This window comes from Cryptotermes secundus, unplaced genomic scaffold (assembly GCF_002891405.2).
Source record: "Cryptotermes secundus unplaced genomic scaffold, Csec_1.0 scaffold142, whole genome shotgun sequence".
NCBI classification, from domain to species: Eukaryota; Metazoa; Arthropoda; class Insecta; order Blattodea; family Kalotermitidae; genus Cryptotermes; species Cryptotermes secundus.
This window is the reverse complement of record NW_019743148.1, coordinates 626,804-644,012: the sequence shown is the minus strand read 5'-3', so window position 1 is coordinate 644,012 and position 17,209 is coordinate 626,804. Positions and strand designations below refer to the sequence as shown.

The following is a 17,209-nucleotide window of genomic DNA, read 5'->3' as shown; positions in this document are numbered from 1 at the left end:
TTAATTCGTGACGTTTTTCTAAGAACTGGGTGCTATATACTGTGCGAAATCAATGGATCATGCGAGAATAAATTACTGGACACCCCTCTTCTAAGAATTCCAATTGAGTGTGTTTGTGTGGCCAGCTCAGGGCAATATTACATTATAAACATCACGTCTCTGTTGTTTATATCTTCAAAGCAAAGACAACACGCCTTTCATAACAGCTTGAACGAGGAACCTCTACCAGAAGCAACAGGAACTTTGCTGCAAGACAGGTATATGTAACGATGACTTGGCGCAGATGAAGTCGTGTCTTATTTATACTCTGTTCTACTGACAACAGGCCAGCGAAAAATCTAACAATCTACAGCAAAACCATCAATTATTATGGGCGTTATAACATAGGTGTGCAGCTGGGCGAAACATACACGTCGAACCCCCCCAGACGATTTAAATCCCTGACGAAACATACATGTCGAACCACGGGAACGGGTTAACTTCTGACAAGTGATGTGTTATTTGTTAAAGGTTTACCTGCCTTCCTTTCTTCCTTTCCACACACACTGATTCTTGACTTCCACTGACAGTATTTACAGTTCTCACCTTTCACTGGCAATGTTTTTTTTTTCTTTCATTCACACACTGGTTGCCACAGATGAAACATGAACTGTCCATGAAAGTAAGTAAAGTAAAGGTATCCCTGTAATAGGCTGTGGAGACCCATAGGGTTGTGAGATTTTGAGGTTCCCACATTTTCTAGACACTTGGCTCATGGGTGGCAGCAAGGTTGTCAGCACTATGTGCCGCCTGCCCTTAACCCCTAAGAATATTCCTGGTACTCATTTCTGTTAGAGGCTGAGTCGACCCCGGGGCCATAGTGCAGCTGGAAGAATTAGGTCAATTGAAAAAATCCTTTGACCTCATCGGGACTTGAACCAGCAACCTTCTGGCTTGTAGCCTAGTGCCTCAACCAACTACGCTACTGCATGACCCGCCCATGAATTAAGCAGAGTGAGAAAATGAATAGTAGTTGGGTATATGTACCAGTGACATTGTGGAATGGTGTGCTTGTGTTGGTCAGAACCCTTGCTGGAGGATTGTTTTTGTAATAATGAATCATGTGAAGTGTACCAGCAGTCTGAAATGCAATGCAAAACAATTTTTCTTCTGCAACGGCAAATGTAAGCAGCTTTGAAATAACAGGATCATCCAGAGAATCAGAAAATGCAGTGCATAAGAAATTAATTTTTCTTCTGTTTCTTAGCATTTGAAGATGGTCCCAGAATAAGATTATACAATTTAAGAAGTAGTTCCCCATGTAGTTACATGTTTCTATGATTGTAGCTAAGTTCTCTTAAAGTTCCTCCTCATCCATGATATGTATACAGTTGCCATCTTGTAGTGCACTCAATTTCACCTGTCACTTCACGACATGTTTCGGCAACATAATGCCATCATCAGGTGCCCCAATTACGCTAATCTGTTTCATTGCTTGCCTTTATAAAATTATTTAAAAAGTGCGTATTTGTCAACTATAATGAATTTACACACACTACAACTTGTTAAGATTATTCATCTTATGTGTCATAATTAAAACTTGTGTGTGGTTCTTCCACTATGGGGTCGTTTTTCTTATTCTGTGTAAACCGTGTCTTGTGATGTGTGTTCCCTTCTTAGCTGCGAGTGTTCCTCCTCATGAGAATTTATACAGTTTTGTGGTATGATTCTGTTTCCCTGCAGCAGAAACTGGGTGGGGAGTTCTGCTTTAATTACATTAATGATAAGAGTTTGAGGATGAAATGTAGCTTGGTGAGACAAGCAGGGACAGAAAAGTTTCAGATCAACTCTTAGGCGGTACATTGCTCTGAAATAATGTTAACTAAAGCTAAAGTTTTAAGACATTCTTAGTGAGATTAAATCTGTGAGAAAAATATTTCCTGTTTCCAGTGTATTGATATACAAGTTTTATTTCTGCAGGAACTGAAGAAATGTTTTGATGCTCAAGATATACCATTGCTACAACAGACAATTGCTAGTATGCCTGAAGAGGATGCCAGATACCACATGAAACGTTGCGTTGACTCAGGACTGTGGGTGCCTCAGAAGAATGATAGTGATAAAGAAGCTGAACATGACGCTGAGGCCAGTGGAGAGTGAAGAGAAGTGCCAATTCCTCATGAACTCTGGGCACAACCTCCTGATGAAAGTTTAAAAGAATTTTGTCATGAACAGTGTTTAAAATCATTTCTGAAAAACATATATAGTCGCTGCTATGATCCCAGGTCAAAGTTATTGTTTCATATTTTAATTAAACACAGATACTGTATATAATAGGTATTAATGTCAGGTTTATTCTTGTACTACTTTGTTGAATGAATCATCTGTGTGTACATAAACAGAAATGTACTAAATATCAGTGATTATCATTGAATGGGTCCATTGGAAATTTCATTCATTAGAAGTATGCAGACAGAGACTGATAGTAAAACTACAGTGATGAATAATATGTTTGAACATCCTATTGCATTGATGCATCTGCTCTCCAATTTACCTCCTCTAGCATAACTTAATACTGTTCACAGTCTCTTTAATTTGAAATAACATTAAAAACACATTGCTACATGTTTCAGCCTTACTTGGCCAACTTTAGGCAGTTGTTCACATTTTGAAACAGTCACTGCACTGCAGAAAACCCAAGAAAATACAGTGGTTACACATAAGGCTATTCAAAAATACATCCATATATATATATGGATGTATGCTGTTTACACAGCCTTTAAATGGATGAGTCACATTTTAGATAATAAGTATTCATCAACAGGTAAGAATAAATGTGTATTAAGTATTGTTTTAGTGTTATATTGAGTCATGCTTTTTCATTCATGAAAACTTGAGATCAAGTCGATGATTGGAAATTTCTATCCCAGCATAATATGTGCTTTTCTGAAAGCTGTTGATTTATGGAGATAGTACATGTGTCTTGTGTAACAGTGTACATCTACATTGGAAAATGTTCTTTGTTGTTTATAAAGAACTTTATTTATGAAAATATATATTCATATGGAAGTGTTAAGATCTCCAGTCTCTTAAATAGACCTGTGCAAGAATTATGGGATTTGAAACTCATCATTTTTCTATTGCAGTGTAAATACCTTTTTGCTGTCAGATGGATCACCCCAGAAAATTATTCCATATTTCATTAAATAGTTATAGGACGCAAAATAAATTAATCTGAGAGTGTGAGTGTTGCTGATATGTGTCATAGATCTAACTGCATACCATGTTGCAATTGGTTTTGGAACCAACTGATCAATATGGGTTTTCCAATATAAATGATTATAAATTTGTAAGCCAAGGAATTTTGTATGTACTGCCTCTTCTATACATTTATCATTGTATCTAGATTCAGAGACAGCTTGTTTGCAGAAAACATTTACTCATTTGAGAGAGTAGTTTGTATTTGGTTAATTAAAGTGAATTCTAAGTAAACAGACTGATATCTGTGTGTGCCAATTGTCAGGTAGGTAGTTCACATTCCAAAGTGATGTTTTAGGTGTTTCTGCATATTATCTGATGAGCTGTTAGAATTCTATCAAATGTATGAATCTTACTGAGAGAAAAGGCACTGATTGAAAACCTACAGGTAATTACAGGTTATATATAATGACTTATATAAAAGGCAAGAAAATGAAATGAGAGCAGACTGACTGACTAATTATTCATACCTTTTAGATGCTGCAGAATTGTAGTAGGTTTCATTTACAATCATGATATTCAAAGATTGTGTTGATGTACTGTTAGTCTTATAAACTAGTATGCATTTTACATGGTTTTATTTTTCTCTACTGAAGATAAATTCTGAATATATTTCTTGTAACCATAAATCTAGAGTTTGCATTTTGTCTTTTGATATAAGAAAACAGTTACACATTCAAAAACTGGTGTATTTTTAAATTAGATTTAAGGTTTAATTTATGAAATATATTTGTTGCATGAGCATTGCTATCTGTTCAAGTAAAATTCTCAACCAAATGTGAGACATATATTTTTAATATCTCAGCAGCAGTGCTCACAACTGTGCATGTTGTACTCAAGTTCAGGGACAATTACACCTGCATGAATAATTTGTGCAGCAGTGCAGCATGCTGCCTGTGGAGGATCACTATGGACTGTAGATGTAACCCCACGCATGTACACTACATGAAAATCTCAGATGGTGATTTTAAGTGTCAGCATGCCAGTATTATGGCTGTGACAAAGTGGAAGTTTGAAAGAGATGTTTGTTTACCCATCAGCAGAATTTGAAAACGTTATGATTCTCACAGCTAACAAGAGGTCAGTTAGTGAAGAATCGTAAAGGAATAATTCCCAATCCAATTATGATCTTCCAAGTAATTGAATCAGTTAGATGGAAGAAGGGATCGTGTCTATGTTTAGGAGTTAGACATGTTCACTTTACCTTGTAACCAAATTGTCTTTGCTTTCATTCAGGATCTGCTGACATTTCCAACTTTCCTCTCTACTTACCACATTCTTTCAGACTGATGCCAGTTCACAAGGAGGAGCCTGCCCAACACACTCATCAGGGGAGCATCAAGCCAAGTTACCATTTATCTAGGACTTTTCTTTCTGATTGCACTTTATTATGGCCTCTTCAAATAGAAAATACAGAAGCCCTCTTACCATGTAAAGGTAGCATCTAAAATATGGACGCTACAACGTCCAATGGAGCGATGGAGGTGGAAACAAAATGGCGATATTCAAGTATTGGACTTCCAGTCGCGTCAGGGGGTGGGAAAAATATGGCGATGTAACTTGGTAATGAATTTAGCTTGCAAGATAGTTGACTTTACCTTCTATTGTACTAAAGGGCGCCTGATACCTCTTCGACCATCCTAGTACCCGGATACAAATTCGGCTATTTTCGAGCAAAAGGTTTACAGAAATTGGCAACAAAATGGACATTCTTTATCCAGGTAACCATCATGAAAGAGGTATAATGCACTTATAACATTTTCAAAATCTGGAGTATACGACGTCCAATCACACGATGGGGGCGGAAACAAAATGGCAATCTTCTAGTATTGGTCGTCCAATCGTGTGATGGGGTGGTAACAAAATGGCGATGCGAGTCGGTAAAAAACTTAGCTGGCAAGATGGTTCACTTTACCTACTATTGTACTAAAGTGCGCCTGATACCTCCTCGACCATCCTAGTACCCGGATACAAATTCGGCTATTTTCGAGCAAAAGATTTACAGAAATTGGCAACAAAATGGACATTCTTTATCCAGGTAACCATCATGAAAGAGGTATAATGCACTTTTAATATTTTCAAAATCTGGCGTATACGACGTCCAATCACACGATGGGGGCGGAAACAAAATGGCAATCTTCTAGTATTGGTCGTCCAATCGTGTGATGGGGTGGTAACAAAATGGCGATGCGAGTCGGTAAAAAACTTAGCTGGCAAGATGGTTCACTTTACCTACTATTGTACTAAAGTGCGCCTGATACCTCCTCGACCATCCTAGTACCCGGATACAAATTCGGCTATTTTCGAGCAAAAGATTTACAGAAATTGGCAACAAAATGGACATTCTTTATCCAGGTAACCATCATGAAAGAGGTATAATGCACTTTTAATATTTTCAAAATCTGGCGTATACGACGTCCAATCACACGATGGGGGCGGAAACAAAATGGCAATCTTCTAGTATTGGTCGTCCAATCGTGTGATGGGGTGGTAACAAAATGGCGATGCGAGTCGGTAAAAAACTTAGCTGGCAAGATGGTTCACTTTACCTACTATTGTACTAAAGTGCGCCTGATACCTCCTCGACCATCCTAGTACCCGGATACAAATTCGGCTATTTTCGAGCAAAAGATTTACAGAAATTGGCAACAAAATGGACATTCTTTATCCAGGTAACCATCATGAAAGAGGTATAATGCACTTTTAATATTTTCAAAATCTGGCGTATACGACGTCCAATCACACGATGGGGGCGGAAACAAAATGGCAATCTTCTAGTATTGGTCGTCCAATCGTGTGATGGGGTGGTAACAAAATGGCGATGCGAGTCGGTAAAAAACTTAGCTGGCAAGATGGTTCACTTTACCTACTATTGTACTAAAGTGCGCCTGATACCTCCTCGACCATCCTAGTACCCGGATACAAATTCGGCTATTTTCGAGCAAAAGATTTACAGAAATTGGCAACAAAATGGACATTCTTTATCCAGGTAACCATCATGAAAGAGGTATAATGCACTTTTAATATTTTCAAAATCTGGCGTATACGACGTCCAATCACACGATGGGGGCGGAAACAAAATGGCAATCTTCTAGTATTGGTCGTCCAATCGTGTGATGGGGTGGTAACAAAATGGCGATGCGAGTCGGTAAAAAACTTAGCTGGCAAGATGGTTCACTTTACCTACTATTGTACTAAAGTGCGCCTGATACCTCCTCGACCATCCTAGTACCCGGATACAAATTCGGCTATTTTCGAGCAAAAGATTTACAGAAATTGGCAACAAAATGGACATTCTTTATCCAGGTAACCATCATGAAAGAGGTATAATGCACTTTTAATATTTTCAAAATCTGGCGTATACGACGTCCAATCACACGATGGGGGCGGAAACAAAATGGCAATCTTCTAGTATTGGTCGTCCAATCGTGTGATGGGGTGGTAACAAAATGGCGATGCGAGTCGGTAAAAAACTTAGCTGGCAAGATGGTTCACTTTACCTACTATTGTACTAAAGTGCGCCTGATACCTCCTCGACCATCCTAGTACCCGGATACAAATTCGGCTATTTTCGAGCAAAAGATTTACAGAAATTGGCAACAAAATGGACATTCTTTATCCAGGTAACCATCATGAAAGAGGTATAATGCACTTTTAATATTTTCAAAATCTGGCGTATACGACGTCCAATCACACGATGGGGGCGGAAACAAAATGGCAATCTTCTAGTATTGGTCGTCCAATCGTGTGATGGGGTGGTAACAAAATGGCGATGCGAGTCGGTAAAAAACTTAGCTGGCAAGATGGTTCACTTTACCTACTATTGTACTAAAGTGCGCCTGATACCTCCTCGACCATCCTAGTACCCGGATACAAATTCGGCTATTTTCGAGCAAAAGATTTACAGAAATTGGCAACAAAATGGACATTCTTTATCCAGGTAACCATCATGAAAGAGGTATAATGCACTTTTAATATTTTCAAAATCTGGCGTATACGACGTCCAATCACACGATGGGGGCGGAAACAAAATGGCAATCTTCTAGTATTGGTCGTCCAATCGTGTGATGGGGTGGTAACAAAATGGCGATGCGAGTCGGTAAAAAACTTAGCTGGCAAGATGGTTCACTTTACCTACAACTGTACTAAAGGGCGCCTGATATCTCCTCGACCATCCTAGTACCCTGACAAAAATTCGGCTATTTTCGAGCAAAAGGTTTACAGAAATTGGCAACAAAATGGACATTCTGTATCCAGGTAACAGAATCATGAGAGGTATAATGCACTTTTAATATTTTCAAAATCTGGAGTATACGACGTCCAATCACACGATGGGGGCGGAAACAAAATGGCGATATTCAAGTATTGGACTTGGTTCAATAAGATGGCTCTTTTGTAAGCGGGCATAACACCATGGAGTAATAATACTTCAGTTTAAATTCTGAACATTATCTTCGTTGGAGACAGGAAGTTCAAAGAAGTAAAGTGACAAGATGTCCCACTTTGCTAACATAGCAACTAAGGGTGGAGCCTCATACTTCCTTGGCTATCCTAATAACCACATACCGAATCATTTTTTCTGATGTGATGCTGTAGCGCTCAAGAATACAATTGGTAGTAAAATATTCGCTAGCCCATAGCACTGGAAAATTTTAGTTTGTATCCTAGCATTATGACAGCTGAGTAGGTTGACTACAGAAATTGCAAAAGAGATATAATCATGTTCTTAAGTTTCATTTTGGCATAGTTGTATTGACCTTAATACTTCCCAGGCTACCTGAGCAGGAATGCAATGTTGCATGTATTTCTGTAGAGGAATGTAGGGTACATCTGTCCAGCCATTCCTGCCTGCTAGGACTGCAGTACCTAGAGACTTATTTCAGAATTATAATTATGATTAAAAGGGCATGTTTTTTATAATTTTTTTTACAATTTTATAAATGAATACAGCCTCATCAGAGGTGTAACTCACACTCAACTTTTGAACTGCACCATCTGAACACAAACAACCTCTACATATGAAGATACAATATATATTGCTCTGCCTATAGCTAATGGAAAATACAATATCATACTATTTATTTGAACGAATTTGCAAAATTAAAAAAAAAAAAAAAAAAAAAAAAAAAAAAAAAAAAAAAAAAAAAAAAAAAAAAAAAAAAAAAAAAAAAAAAAAAAAAAAAAAAAAAAAAATAATCCTCATTTGTACAAACTACATTTCACTGTACATGTTACTACCTACACTGCAGTTCGTCAGTTGGTTACATAGCCAAATAATGACAACAGCAACAAGTTGACTATTTTTTTAAATCATGTAAACATAATCTCTATTTACATTCTCTGTGTTTTAAAACAGGTGCAAATATGCTGACCAGTTGTATTAGAAACTAAATAGCCATATAAAGTCATGTCTCTCTTCACAAGCACCTGTAACAGGATCTTTTGAGATTCAGGAGAGCATTAAGTGAACTTCTTTCATGTTTACAGAAGCACTGTTCTTACAATTAGTGTTGGAACATTGCATATATGTCTAGTGGAACACTTCCATTTGTAGTGCACTGGACACTTCTACATGAAACGAAACGAATCTATTACATCCGTAACGGTGAAAATATTTTAACATCTGTTCTCCATGCATTGCTCTTCTTTCATGGCACATATGCAGGTCCAGGTCTTGTTTCTTTTCAGTAAAAAATCATTACCCCAAAGTAAAACTGCAGCCACCAGTGCTGCAATACTGGGAGAATTAAATTACCTATTCGTGGATGATAAAGGTTAAGAGGTAAGAAAATGCAAGGAGTGAAATCAGCATGTTTGATATAAGTCCACTTGAATAAATATGACAACTGGCTTCACCAAAAGGTAGTCTAGCCTGGTGAAAATATCAACAGATGAAACACACATAGGAAGCATAATGGTATGGCAGGAGCTGTTGTATCAGATATTAAACATGGGGGAAAAAATAAGCAAGTGAATTATTCTAGATCTAGATTGTCCCACAGATACTTCTAACTGGCTGTGGTCAACAAGGGAAGCCAGTAAAATACCTACTCCCTTCAAGGCATAGACAGAACATGCTATAAAATCCACCTAAATTTTAGGTAGGGTTTTCCACGGAGAAAAATGAATCCTAAAATTCCAGAAAATATGTCCAGTGTTAACCTACAAGGACCTCACATACAGTATAGGAACTTCAAAATGTTTCTGCAAACATTTTTCTAAACACATTATTCATTAGAATTAATGGGTTTTTGGGCTTTGTCCATCGTCCAGTATTCCTGAAACTAGAAAACCTAACTTTTCAGAAACTGGATCTATGTCCTCAGGTGGGGGTTTCAGTTGGGTCCCTTAGAAAGAGCTAACCTCAATCACTCGACCATTTGAGGTTAGCTCTTCCTAAGGGACCCAACTAAGTAAATGTCTTCTCACCCCCCACCCCTCGCCTGATGAAAGAAACAGATCCAGATTCTGAAATGTTGTGTTTTCTAGTTTCTACAATAACGGACGATGGTCAAAGTCCAAAAACTCAGTAATTCTGAGTGTTATACATCATCATCAGAGCCTTTTAGAACATACTATTCATTAAATTACAATAAAAGTAGGCTTATAATTGCTAAATACTCATGAAATGTTTTCCATTTGACTACAAAATATATGTCAACTCAAATCCAAATAATTCTAATCCTCCAGAAGTATAAGTATAGTTCAAGCTTAAAACACTAAAAAGGTTGGTCCAATAACATCCTCCAGACGTGTATTTGCAGGATGCTCAGTATGTATCAACCAAGACACTAGGTATCCTCACTCAGGTTCGTCATGGTTTCCCTCACTATCTCCAGGCAAATGTGAGAACAATACCTTTATTAGGCTATGAACACTTTCCAATTCCACCTACCATCGCACACTACTATATAATTTAGTTACCAACAGTGCTGTAAAACAGCCCACAAATAAATTTGAAACCACGATGATAAAGCACAAAAGCACATTAACTCAAGCAATTTAATAAACAGTTTCACAAAACTGTCTGTTGAACATTATGGATGGTATTTTGTATTTAAAAAAAAAACGGAACTGAACATGACAGGGTTAACGAACAACAAGGCTGGCACACACCAAACACACAAATGGAAAATGTATTCTTCTCAATTAATGACATAATCAGTCTGATGGCTTCCTTCCATACCAATCAGAAATTTCNCTCCAGAAGTATAAGTATAGTTCAAGCTTAAAACACTAAAAAGGTTGGTCCAATAACATCCTCCAGACGTGTATTTGCAGGATGCTCAGTATGTATCAACCAAGACACTAGGTATCCTCACTCAGGTTCGTCATGGTTTCCCTCACTATCTCCAGGCAAATGTGAGAACAATACCTTTATTAGGCTATGAACACTTTCCAATTCCACCTACCATCGCACACTACTATATAATTTAGTTACCAACAGTGCTGTAAAACAGCCCACAAATAAATTTGAAACCACGATGATAAAGCACAAAAGCACATTAACTCAAGCAATTTAATAAACAGTTTCACAAAACTGTCTGTTGAACATTATGGATGGTATTTTGTATTTAAAAAAAAAACGGAACTGAACATGACAGGGTTAACGAACAACAAGGCTGGCACACACCAAACACACAAATGGAAAATGTATTCTTCTCAATTAATGACATAATCAGTCTGATGGCTTCCTTCCATACCAATCAGAAAATTCACTATACTTTCTGTTTTTGTTGATAACATATTTTTTGTGTGTAACAGAAATGAGGTAGAAAATTGCAGTTCTGGATTTCAAAGGAAGTTACTACTCTGTTACTGATGAAATGTACAGTGACAGAAAGTACCTGCTGTTCCCTTAAATCAGACATTATGGGTTCTAACAACTTCCGTGCTGCAAGACAAACTTAGCATCCGTATTCAACATGAAATGTGTCTTAGGCACCTGCAAGAATCACTATTTCGCTTTTAGATGAGTCTGAAATCAGAATTTGGAAAAATTTTGAGAACTGAGTTGAGAACCAGAGTTTTCCCTACTCAACCAATTACTACATTGTAATCACAATTTACAACACAGCCCACTTTTCACATTGCACTAAAGTGTACTGCTTATACCTTTTGATATTGGATCCTTTCTCAATGAAAATTTGTCACAAAATAAGATAAAGCTGTCCCTGCACTTATTTGATTTAGCACACCTTGAACACATATGGGAAGTGAAGGTATAGCTCCACCATTCTTGACCTGTACACCAGATGGAGGTGACCAGGCAGCTAAATGCCCTTGCTGCTTTACCCCTGACACCCACTGTATAGGAGACTGGGTGAACCCCACAGATGTTCTGGACACTGTGGAGTAGGGAAAAATCTCCTGCCCCTGCCAGGAATGGAACCCTGGCCATCCAACCCATATCCTATCACTACACTGACTGAGCTATTCAAAGAAAGTGAAGAAAACATTTTCAACATTCAAAAGTCCACTACTCCTGTTAAAAACAAATAAGAAGTTCTGTGAAGAAGTACTCGCCTACTTTCCTTTGATATGTGGACCACACACAAAATGATGTTCTACAATTCTTCTATTGTTGTGTGTATTCGGTGCCATGGTAACATTTTTACTAAGCCCCTGCCTAACAAAAGTAGAGGGATACACGTACAGACACATATTGATGGTTGGGATTTAGGAAGTAAGCCACTGAGATGGGCTCAGTTGCCATAATATATACACCAAGTTTCATAAACATATGTTCAGGGATTCTGAAGTCAATGGCGGGGGGATACAGAGAGAGACATAAAACTAATTTTTATTTTTTCAATATAAGGAGAGTAGGCTAAATTGGGATGGATCTCTTAACAGTTCTATCACAATTCTTGGAACTGTACCTGTCAATGTACACAGCTTACTCTTAGCAAAGTCTCACTTCTAATCACATGTTCTGGTATTCTTCTTTCCGCTACAACTGAACTCAGCGACTGTTCCAATCCAACTGTCACTCCTGATCACACAATCCTAACTGCTGACTGCCAATTACTCGCATACTGCTCAGCCAGCTTTTTATACTGTTCACTGTTGCTTGTTGCCCATGTCAACAGTGTCGTTGAGTGACACGTCAAAGCAGGGGGCGCTGCTGCGTCACCTCGGGGTAGGGGGGGGGGTGTCCTCCCTAGCGCAACGTCACAATATTTTACCTTTCTTTAACAGACAAAATAAATAGATAACCACTTTAGCCCAGACACAACAGAGCTGAATAATATGCAAAACTCCCTCTCTGCACATTCTACTGAAAAGACCTAATGGTATAATAAGATTCTGAATTATTACAAATAAAAGTGTCTGATTAAAAATGACTTTCTTTATTTGGTAGAGGGTGATGAAAACAGTAACTTTTTGTTTTGCTTTGCAGGGGGGACAGTAAGAGGCATAGGAGTTGATGCCCTGGAGAGGGCAAGCGCAAGTTTATTTTATACAAGAGAGTGCACAGAAGAAACTTCAACTTTCACCAGCAACTTCTAGAGCAACATAACTGCATTCTTCTCCTTCAAGCACTGCCATCTCACTCCACAAATCCTCTCTTCCCACCTACATACTTTCTACCTTTCTTCACTTCACTGCTACTAGCAGCACATGTTCTCGCATGATGCATCAGTTGTGTATACAGTTTACAGAACGATGAATGTGAAAATGAAGCTAAAGAAGAGGGGTGTATAACTGATGCATGGCACTGGGAAGATATGAAGTTCCTTTTGTGCACTATCTTGTGGAAAATAAAATTCAGCAGGACCCCACAAGACCTCTCCAGAATGAGGCCCTCTATAAGTGGCCTTGTGTTCTCCACAACCTGTGAATAAGACAAAATCAGAGTTACTGTATTTTGCACAGAAACTGTCCCCCCACCCCCAAGTTACAGGTACTCCATACAAAGACCTTGTACTGAGCACAAGTTACTGAAAGTGGGAGGCCAGTAAGTTGCTCTGAAACCTGGTCCTATAAGAAAAGAGTTTTCAGTCACAAATAAATGCACTGCACTTGACCACTAAGAGTGCCATGTTCCCAATAAACAGCAGACAGGCCCCCTTTCCACATAATGCCTCTGTTGCATTGATGATGTGATTGAAGCCCTCACACTTTCATTGTGTAACCTCATATTCAGAAAACTTGGTCATAAAAATTATGTAATAGAAGCCAATGATCCATCTTCAATTCAATATTCCGAGTAGCTTCACTGCTTCACCATAACCAACTGACCTCTCAACAAGGGCTGCAGAATTTCCAATGGACACCCTGTCCCGGTAAAGTTGTGTCTTTGCTCAATTAGGCACCAAAGCACAACACAGAGTTGAGGGGTCAACTCCATACTGCAGGCAAAGGGCCTGCACTATCCACTTAACTGGGAATTGAACCCTGACTGTGTACTAACCTATGCTGGCTCTAGACTGTTAACTTCTTCATGACAGAATTCATCTCATTTTTAGCAAGTGTGGAAGTTGCCTCAGCAAGAATAAATGTTTAAATGTTAACATTTCTGACATGCTGCTAAAACAGAAAAGACTTTGTTCACCCCAGTTTCAAACATCTGTTTTACGAGTTACAACTCTGTTCTTCCCTGCTGATGTCTCTCGTTTTAGAAATGGTCACCCATAAACATCCCACAGCAAGATCATTATCACTGCCAGACAAGTTGTGAGCTAGCATCTTTTGTTTCACTGCAATTATCCTTCTTGGGCAACCCTTTCATTCATGTAGTTAATAATATCAGCCACTTCAATAATTAGAAAATGGTCTCATGCAATTTCCAAATACGCAGCCCTCCAAGTGCAAGACAGGTCATGTGAAAGCACATCCCTCTGATGTGCAGTGACAGGTTATTTTTGCTAAAATTATTCTTTATATTACAAACTCTCAACACATCATGGTTGCAAACCACTAACATGATAAAGTTCAAATAAATGCGCGTGTGATTACTGTGAAACCCATATTTAAGTTTTCCTTAGGGAGAAGTGCGTTTGGACAGTAAAGTGACAAAAATCTTAAATAGGGGGAATTTAGTACTAAGAATAGTGACTTGGGAGTCACTGAAATGGAATATTAAATGGGGGTTTCACTGCAATGTGCTAACTGAAGCAGCCCCACTGACTGTCAATTTACCCACAACACACCACATAATTAAGTTCATGTGTGACACGTTATATATTCATGATTACCAGTTCAGTACTGGACAGAGTAATATGGAGAAAAATAAGAAGGAATACACCCATAATAATAAAACAATGATAACTAAAATAATAAAACAGGTAAATATTTTATGACAAGGAATACACCCACAAAAATATTAAAATAGTGAAATAAATTACACAAAACATCCTACCCACACTGAATCCTGTTATCGCTTAGTGCTTTCCAGAGACAACAGGCATTCCACCATTTAAACTCTCAAAGAGTTTGTCAACCTCCTCAATAAACCCAGCTATTGCCAGGTATTCACTGCAGCACCCTCCTGAATGAATAAAAGAAAAATCTGAAATTAGTGTGCTTCCTTACATGGTGGATTACCATAATTCTTCGCACTGGGAAATAACACATATTACTTTACAACACACTGCCTCTATAAAAAATTTGTTCACTGGTTACTTTACTCCTCATAGTAAAGTCTTTACCACCTCATTCTCTCATAAATCATATTAATGAAAGCATGTTCTGCTTTTCAAACATTTTTTAATTATCCATGACCTGTATACTGATATACAGTTTCAGTAGTAATAAATGATGACAATGACATTTGTTTGACTACAACTGGGTTCTGGGGGCAACAACTTTGAAAACTAGTCCTCATTATTAGCCACTTCATTCATAAAAGAAGCATATAGTGCTTACCTGAAATGGTGTGTAACGAAGGATCAGGAGGTTGTGGGAGTGATTGTCCTGCAGAATCTGAGCTATGGAACTGTGAATCTGTTCAGCTGTAGTGAAATCACTTCTACTGCACAAAAATTTATAGTACAGGTTATCCCAACTCTTCTTGCACATACCATAGCCCTGTAAGAGTATTACATATTGTATCAAAACCTTGAAATATTTCATCTCTAAGTATTACAAACATGATGTTGGTGCTACATTGAGGGGTAATGTTTAATACATTTAATACAGACATTAGCTAAACTTAATTTCTTCGTTGGATTAAGCAGCACTTAATAAAGCCATTACATCATGCATTAAAACAGACTTGCCGCGCTGAATCCCTGGGGAAGTAGAAGAGTTTCAAACCTGTCTGCCTACTGCATGACGAGCACCCTGGGGCGGCGCAAAATTTATTTTTTTTCCCATTTATCCTGCAAGAAACAATACAGATATTATAACACAATCATAGCACACGGTGAGTTTCGAGATTCCACAGACCTTCTCTATTCTACTTCAAAAGATGTTTCTAACTTAATTTCATAAGTAGAAATAACATGGCGATGTAACTTAAACAGTAAACGTCAGCTCTTGATTCACTACATCAAATCAAATTTCATAGTTACCAATCATCCGCAACTAACAAACTTCACTTTTAAACAAGTACGTACTAATACCAACAGGATCAACGGCCAGACGCCACCAACTGCCTATCTATTGCAAAAGGTGTACTGGGATTGGGCCACACAAATGCGATTCGATAAATTGCAGTAGTTGAATTATGATTGGTTCTTACTATCTAGTTCGGTCCGTCTACGTAGAGATGGCAGGAGATCCTTTGTTTCCCCCCTTCCCCTAAGAGTGTTGTGACCATCTGTTATCGATCAGAGATTACTCGTATATCTATCATGTTCATTTTGTGCTGACATCTATCAGAGGCACAATTATCATCACTTGCAGTGTCACTTGACCCACTTGACTTCTGGCCTAATACTTCAATGAGACGTCTCTCCTTGGCCGTGGCTGGATCTCACCTGTCTTCTGTCTGTATCGTATGGCGACTACGTTCCAACAGTATTCGGCGACGGCTATCCCGAAGACTGTATTCTTGCTGTCAAAGTCACATTGCGACTGACGTCCGGTCAGTCAGTAAGTCTTGGTGTCGAGCCCCATCTGTGGCTCATGACCAGATATTAATTATTACCGTTTGACAGTTACGGCCTTATTTTTGTGGGGCGCCCTCTCTGACGAGAGGACGGATCTTTCTTTTGTATATGCTTCTGGTGCTCGCCAGCGCAGTCCTCGGATCCGAGTCCTTGGGACTCGCGACCATATTTTACTGTCTCAGATTTGAGACTTTCCTTTTCGTCGCCTCCTACGACTCGCAGGGTCACGGTGGAGGTATTCGACCCCGCCTCCACACGGGGCTGTCTGTAGCTCTCGGCTTATGTAGGTGTTCTGCGGACTCAGTAAAGGACACCCCTCGCCAAGGTTCGATCTCAAGTGTTCGGCAATCCGTTGCTTCAGGAACGCTCCTTATACACCGGTAACGAGTTTCGCCTCATCCGTTGCTACTTAACGGCCTTCTGTTATCCATCTCCGGGTAACGCGCTCCTTGTTTCGGCATTGTCTACGCAACGGCTCGCTGTTATTCCGTTACCGTGCAAGTGCCTGTTCCAAACATGTGACAATATTAATCATTAAACATTCTACTCTTCTGTCTTAAAGTATGATATCCAATTTGTAGCGCTGGTTGATTGTCCTGACTTGTTTCAACCAATTTTACTACTGTAAGTTCCTAACAATCCTGTCTTTCTTCTTCTTCTACATATCATATTACGCCCTCTGGCCTGTTTCCCTTCAGATTTTTTTTTTTATTGCCAGTGGGGTCTGACTAAGTCCCATGTACTGTGGCCACTTCTGGCCTATTGTACCAGCCCCAGATGATGGGTGAGGGTGATTGTGGAACAACTGGTGGAATGAAGATTGGCAGGGGAAACCGAAGCATTCAGAGAAAACCTGCCCCAGCGCCACTTTGTCCACCACAAATCCCACTTGACCAGACCCGGGATCGAACTCG

At 38.8% G+C, this 17,209-nt stretch overlaps 1 protein-coding gene and 1 long non-coding RNA gene across 5 annotated transcripts in view; one reads left to right on the top strand and one right to left on the bottom strand.

Annotated features, from left to right (window-relative positions):
* The window catches only part of LOC111873742 (hsp90 co-chaperone Cdc37), a 15,251-nt gene extending 11,444 nt beyond the window's left edge, over window positions 1-3,807 (top strand). The window contains exon 7 of the mRNA XM_023868687.2: window positions 1,960-3,807. Within this exon, the coding sequence (XP_023724455.1) occupies window positions 1,960-2,139 (180 nt within the window). The 3' untranslated portion in view covers window positions 2,140-3,807. The remainder of the gene's footprint in view (window positions 1-1,959) is intronic.
* An 8,217-nt stretch (window positions 3,808-12,024) lies between these two features.
* On the bottom strand, window positions 12,025-16,293 carry LOC117283034. Of its 4 annotated transcripts, none has more exons than XR_004514027.1 (5): window positions 15,756-16,293; window positions 15,499-15,563; window positions 15,109-15,270; window positions 14,603-14,731; window positions 12,025-13,075 (listed from the first exon to the last, which is right to left on the bottom strand). It is a non-coding gene; the product is annotated as an uncharacterized LOC117283034 (long non-coding RNA). The 4 variants fall into 4 exon arrangements; XR_004514029.1 differs by having other exon boundaries at window positions 15,801-16,293; XR_004514026.1 differs by having other exon boundaries at window positions 15,499-16,293.
* Between the last annotated feature and the right edge of the window lie 916 nt (window positions 16,294-17,209).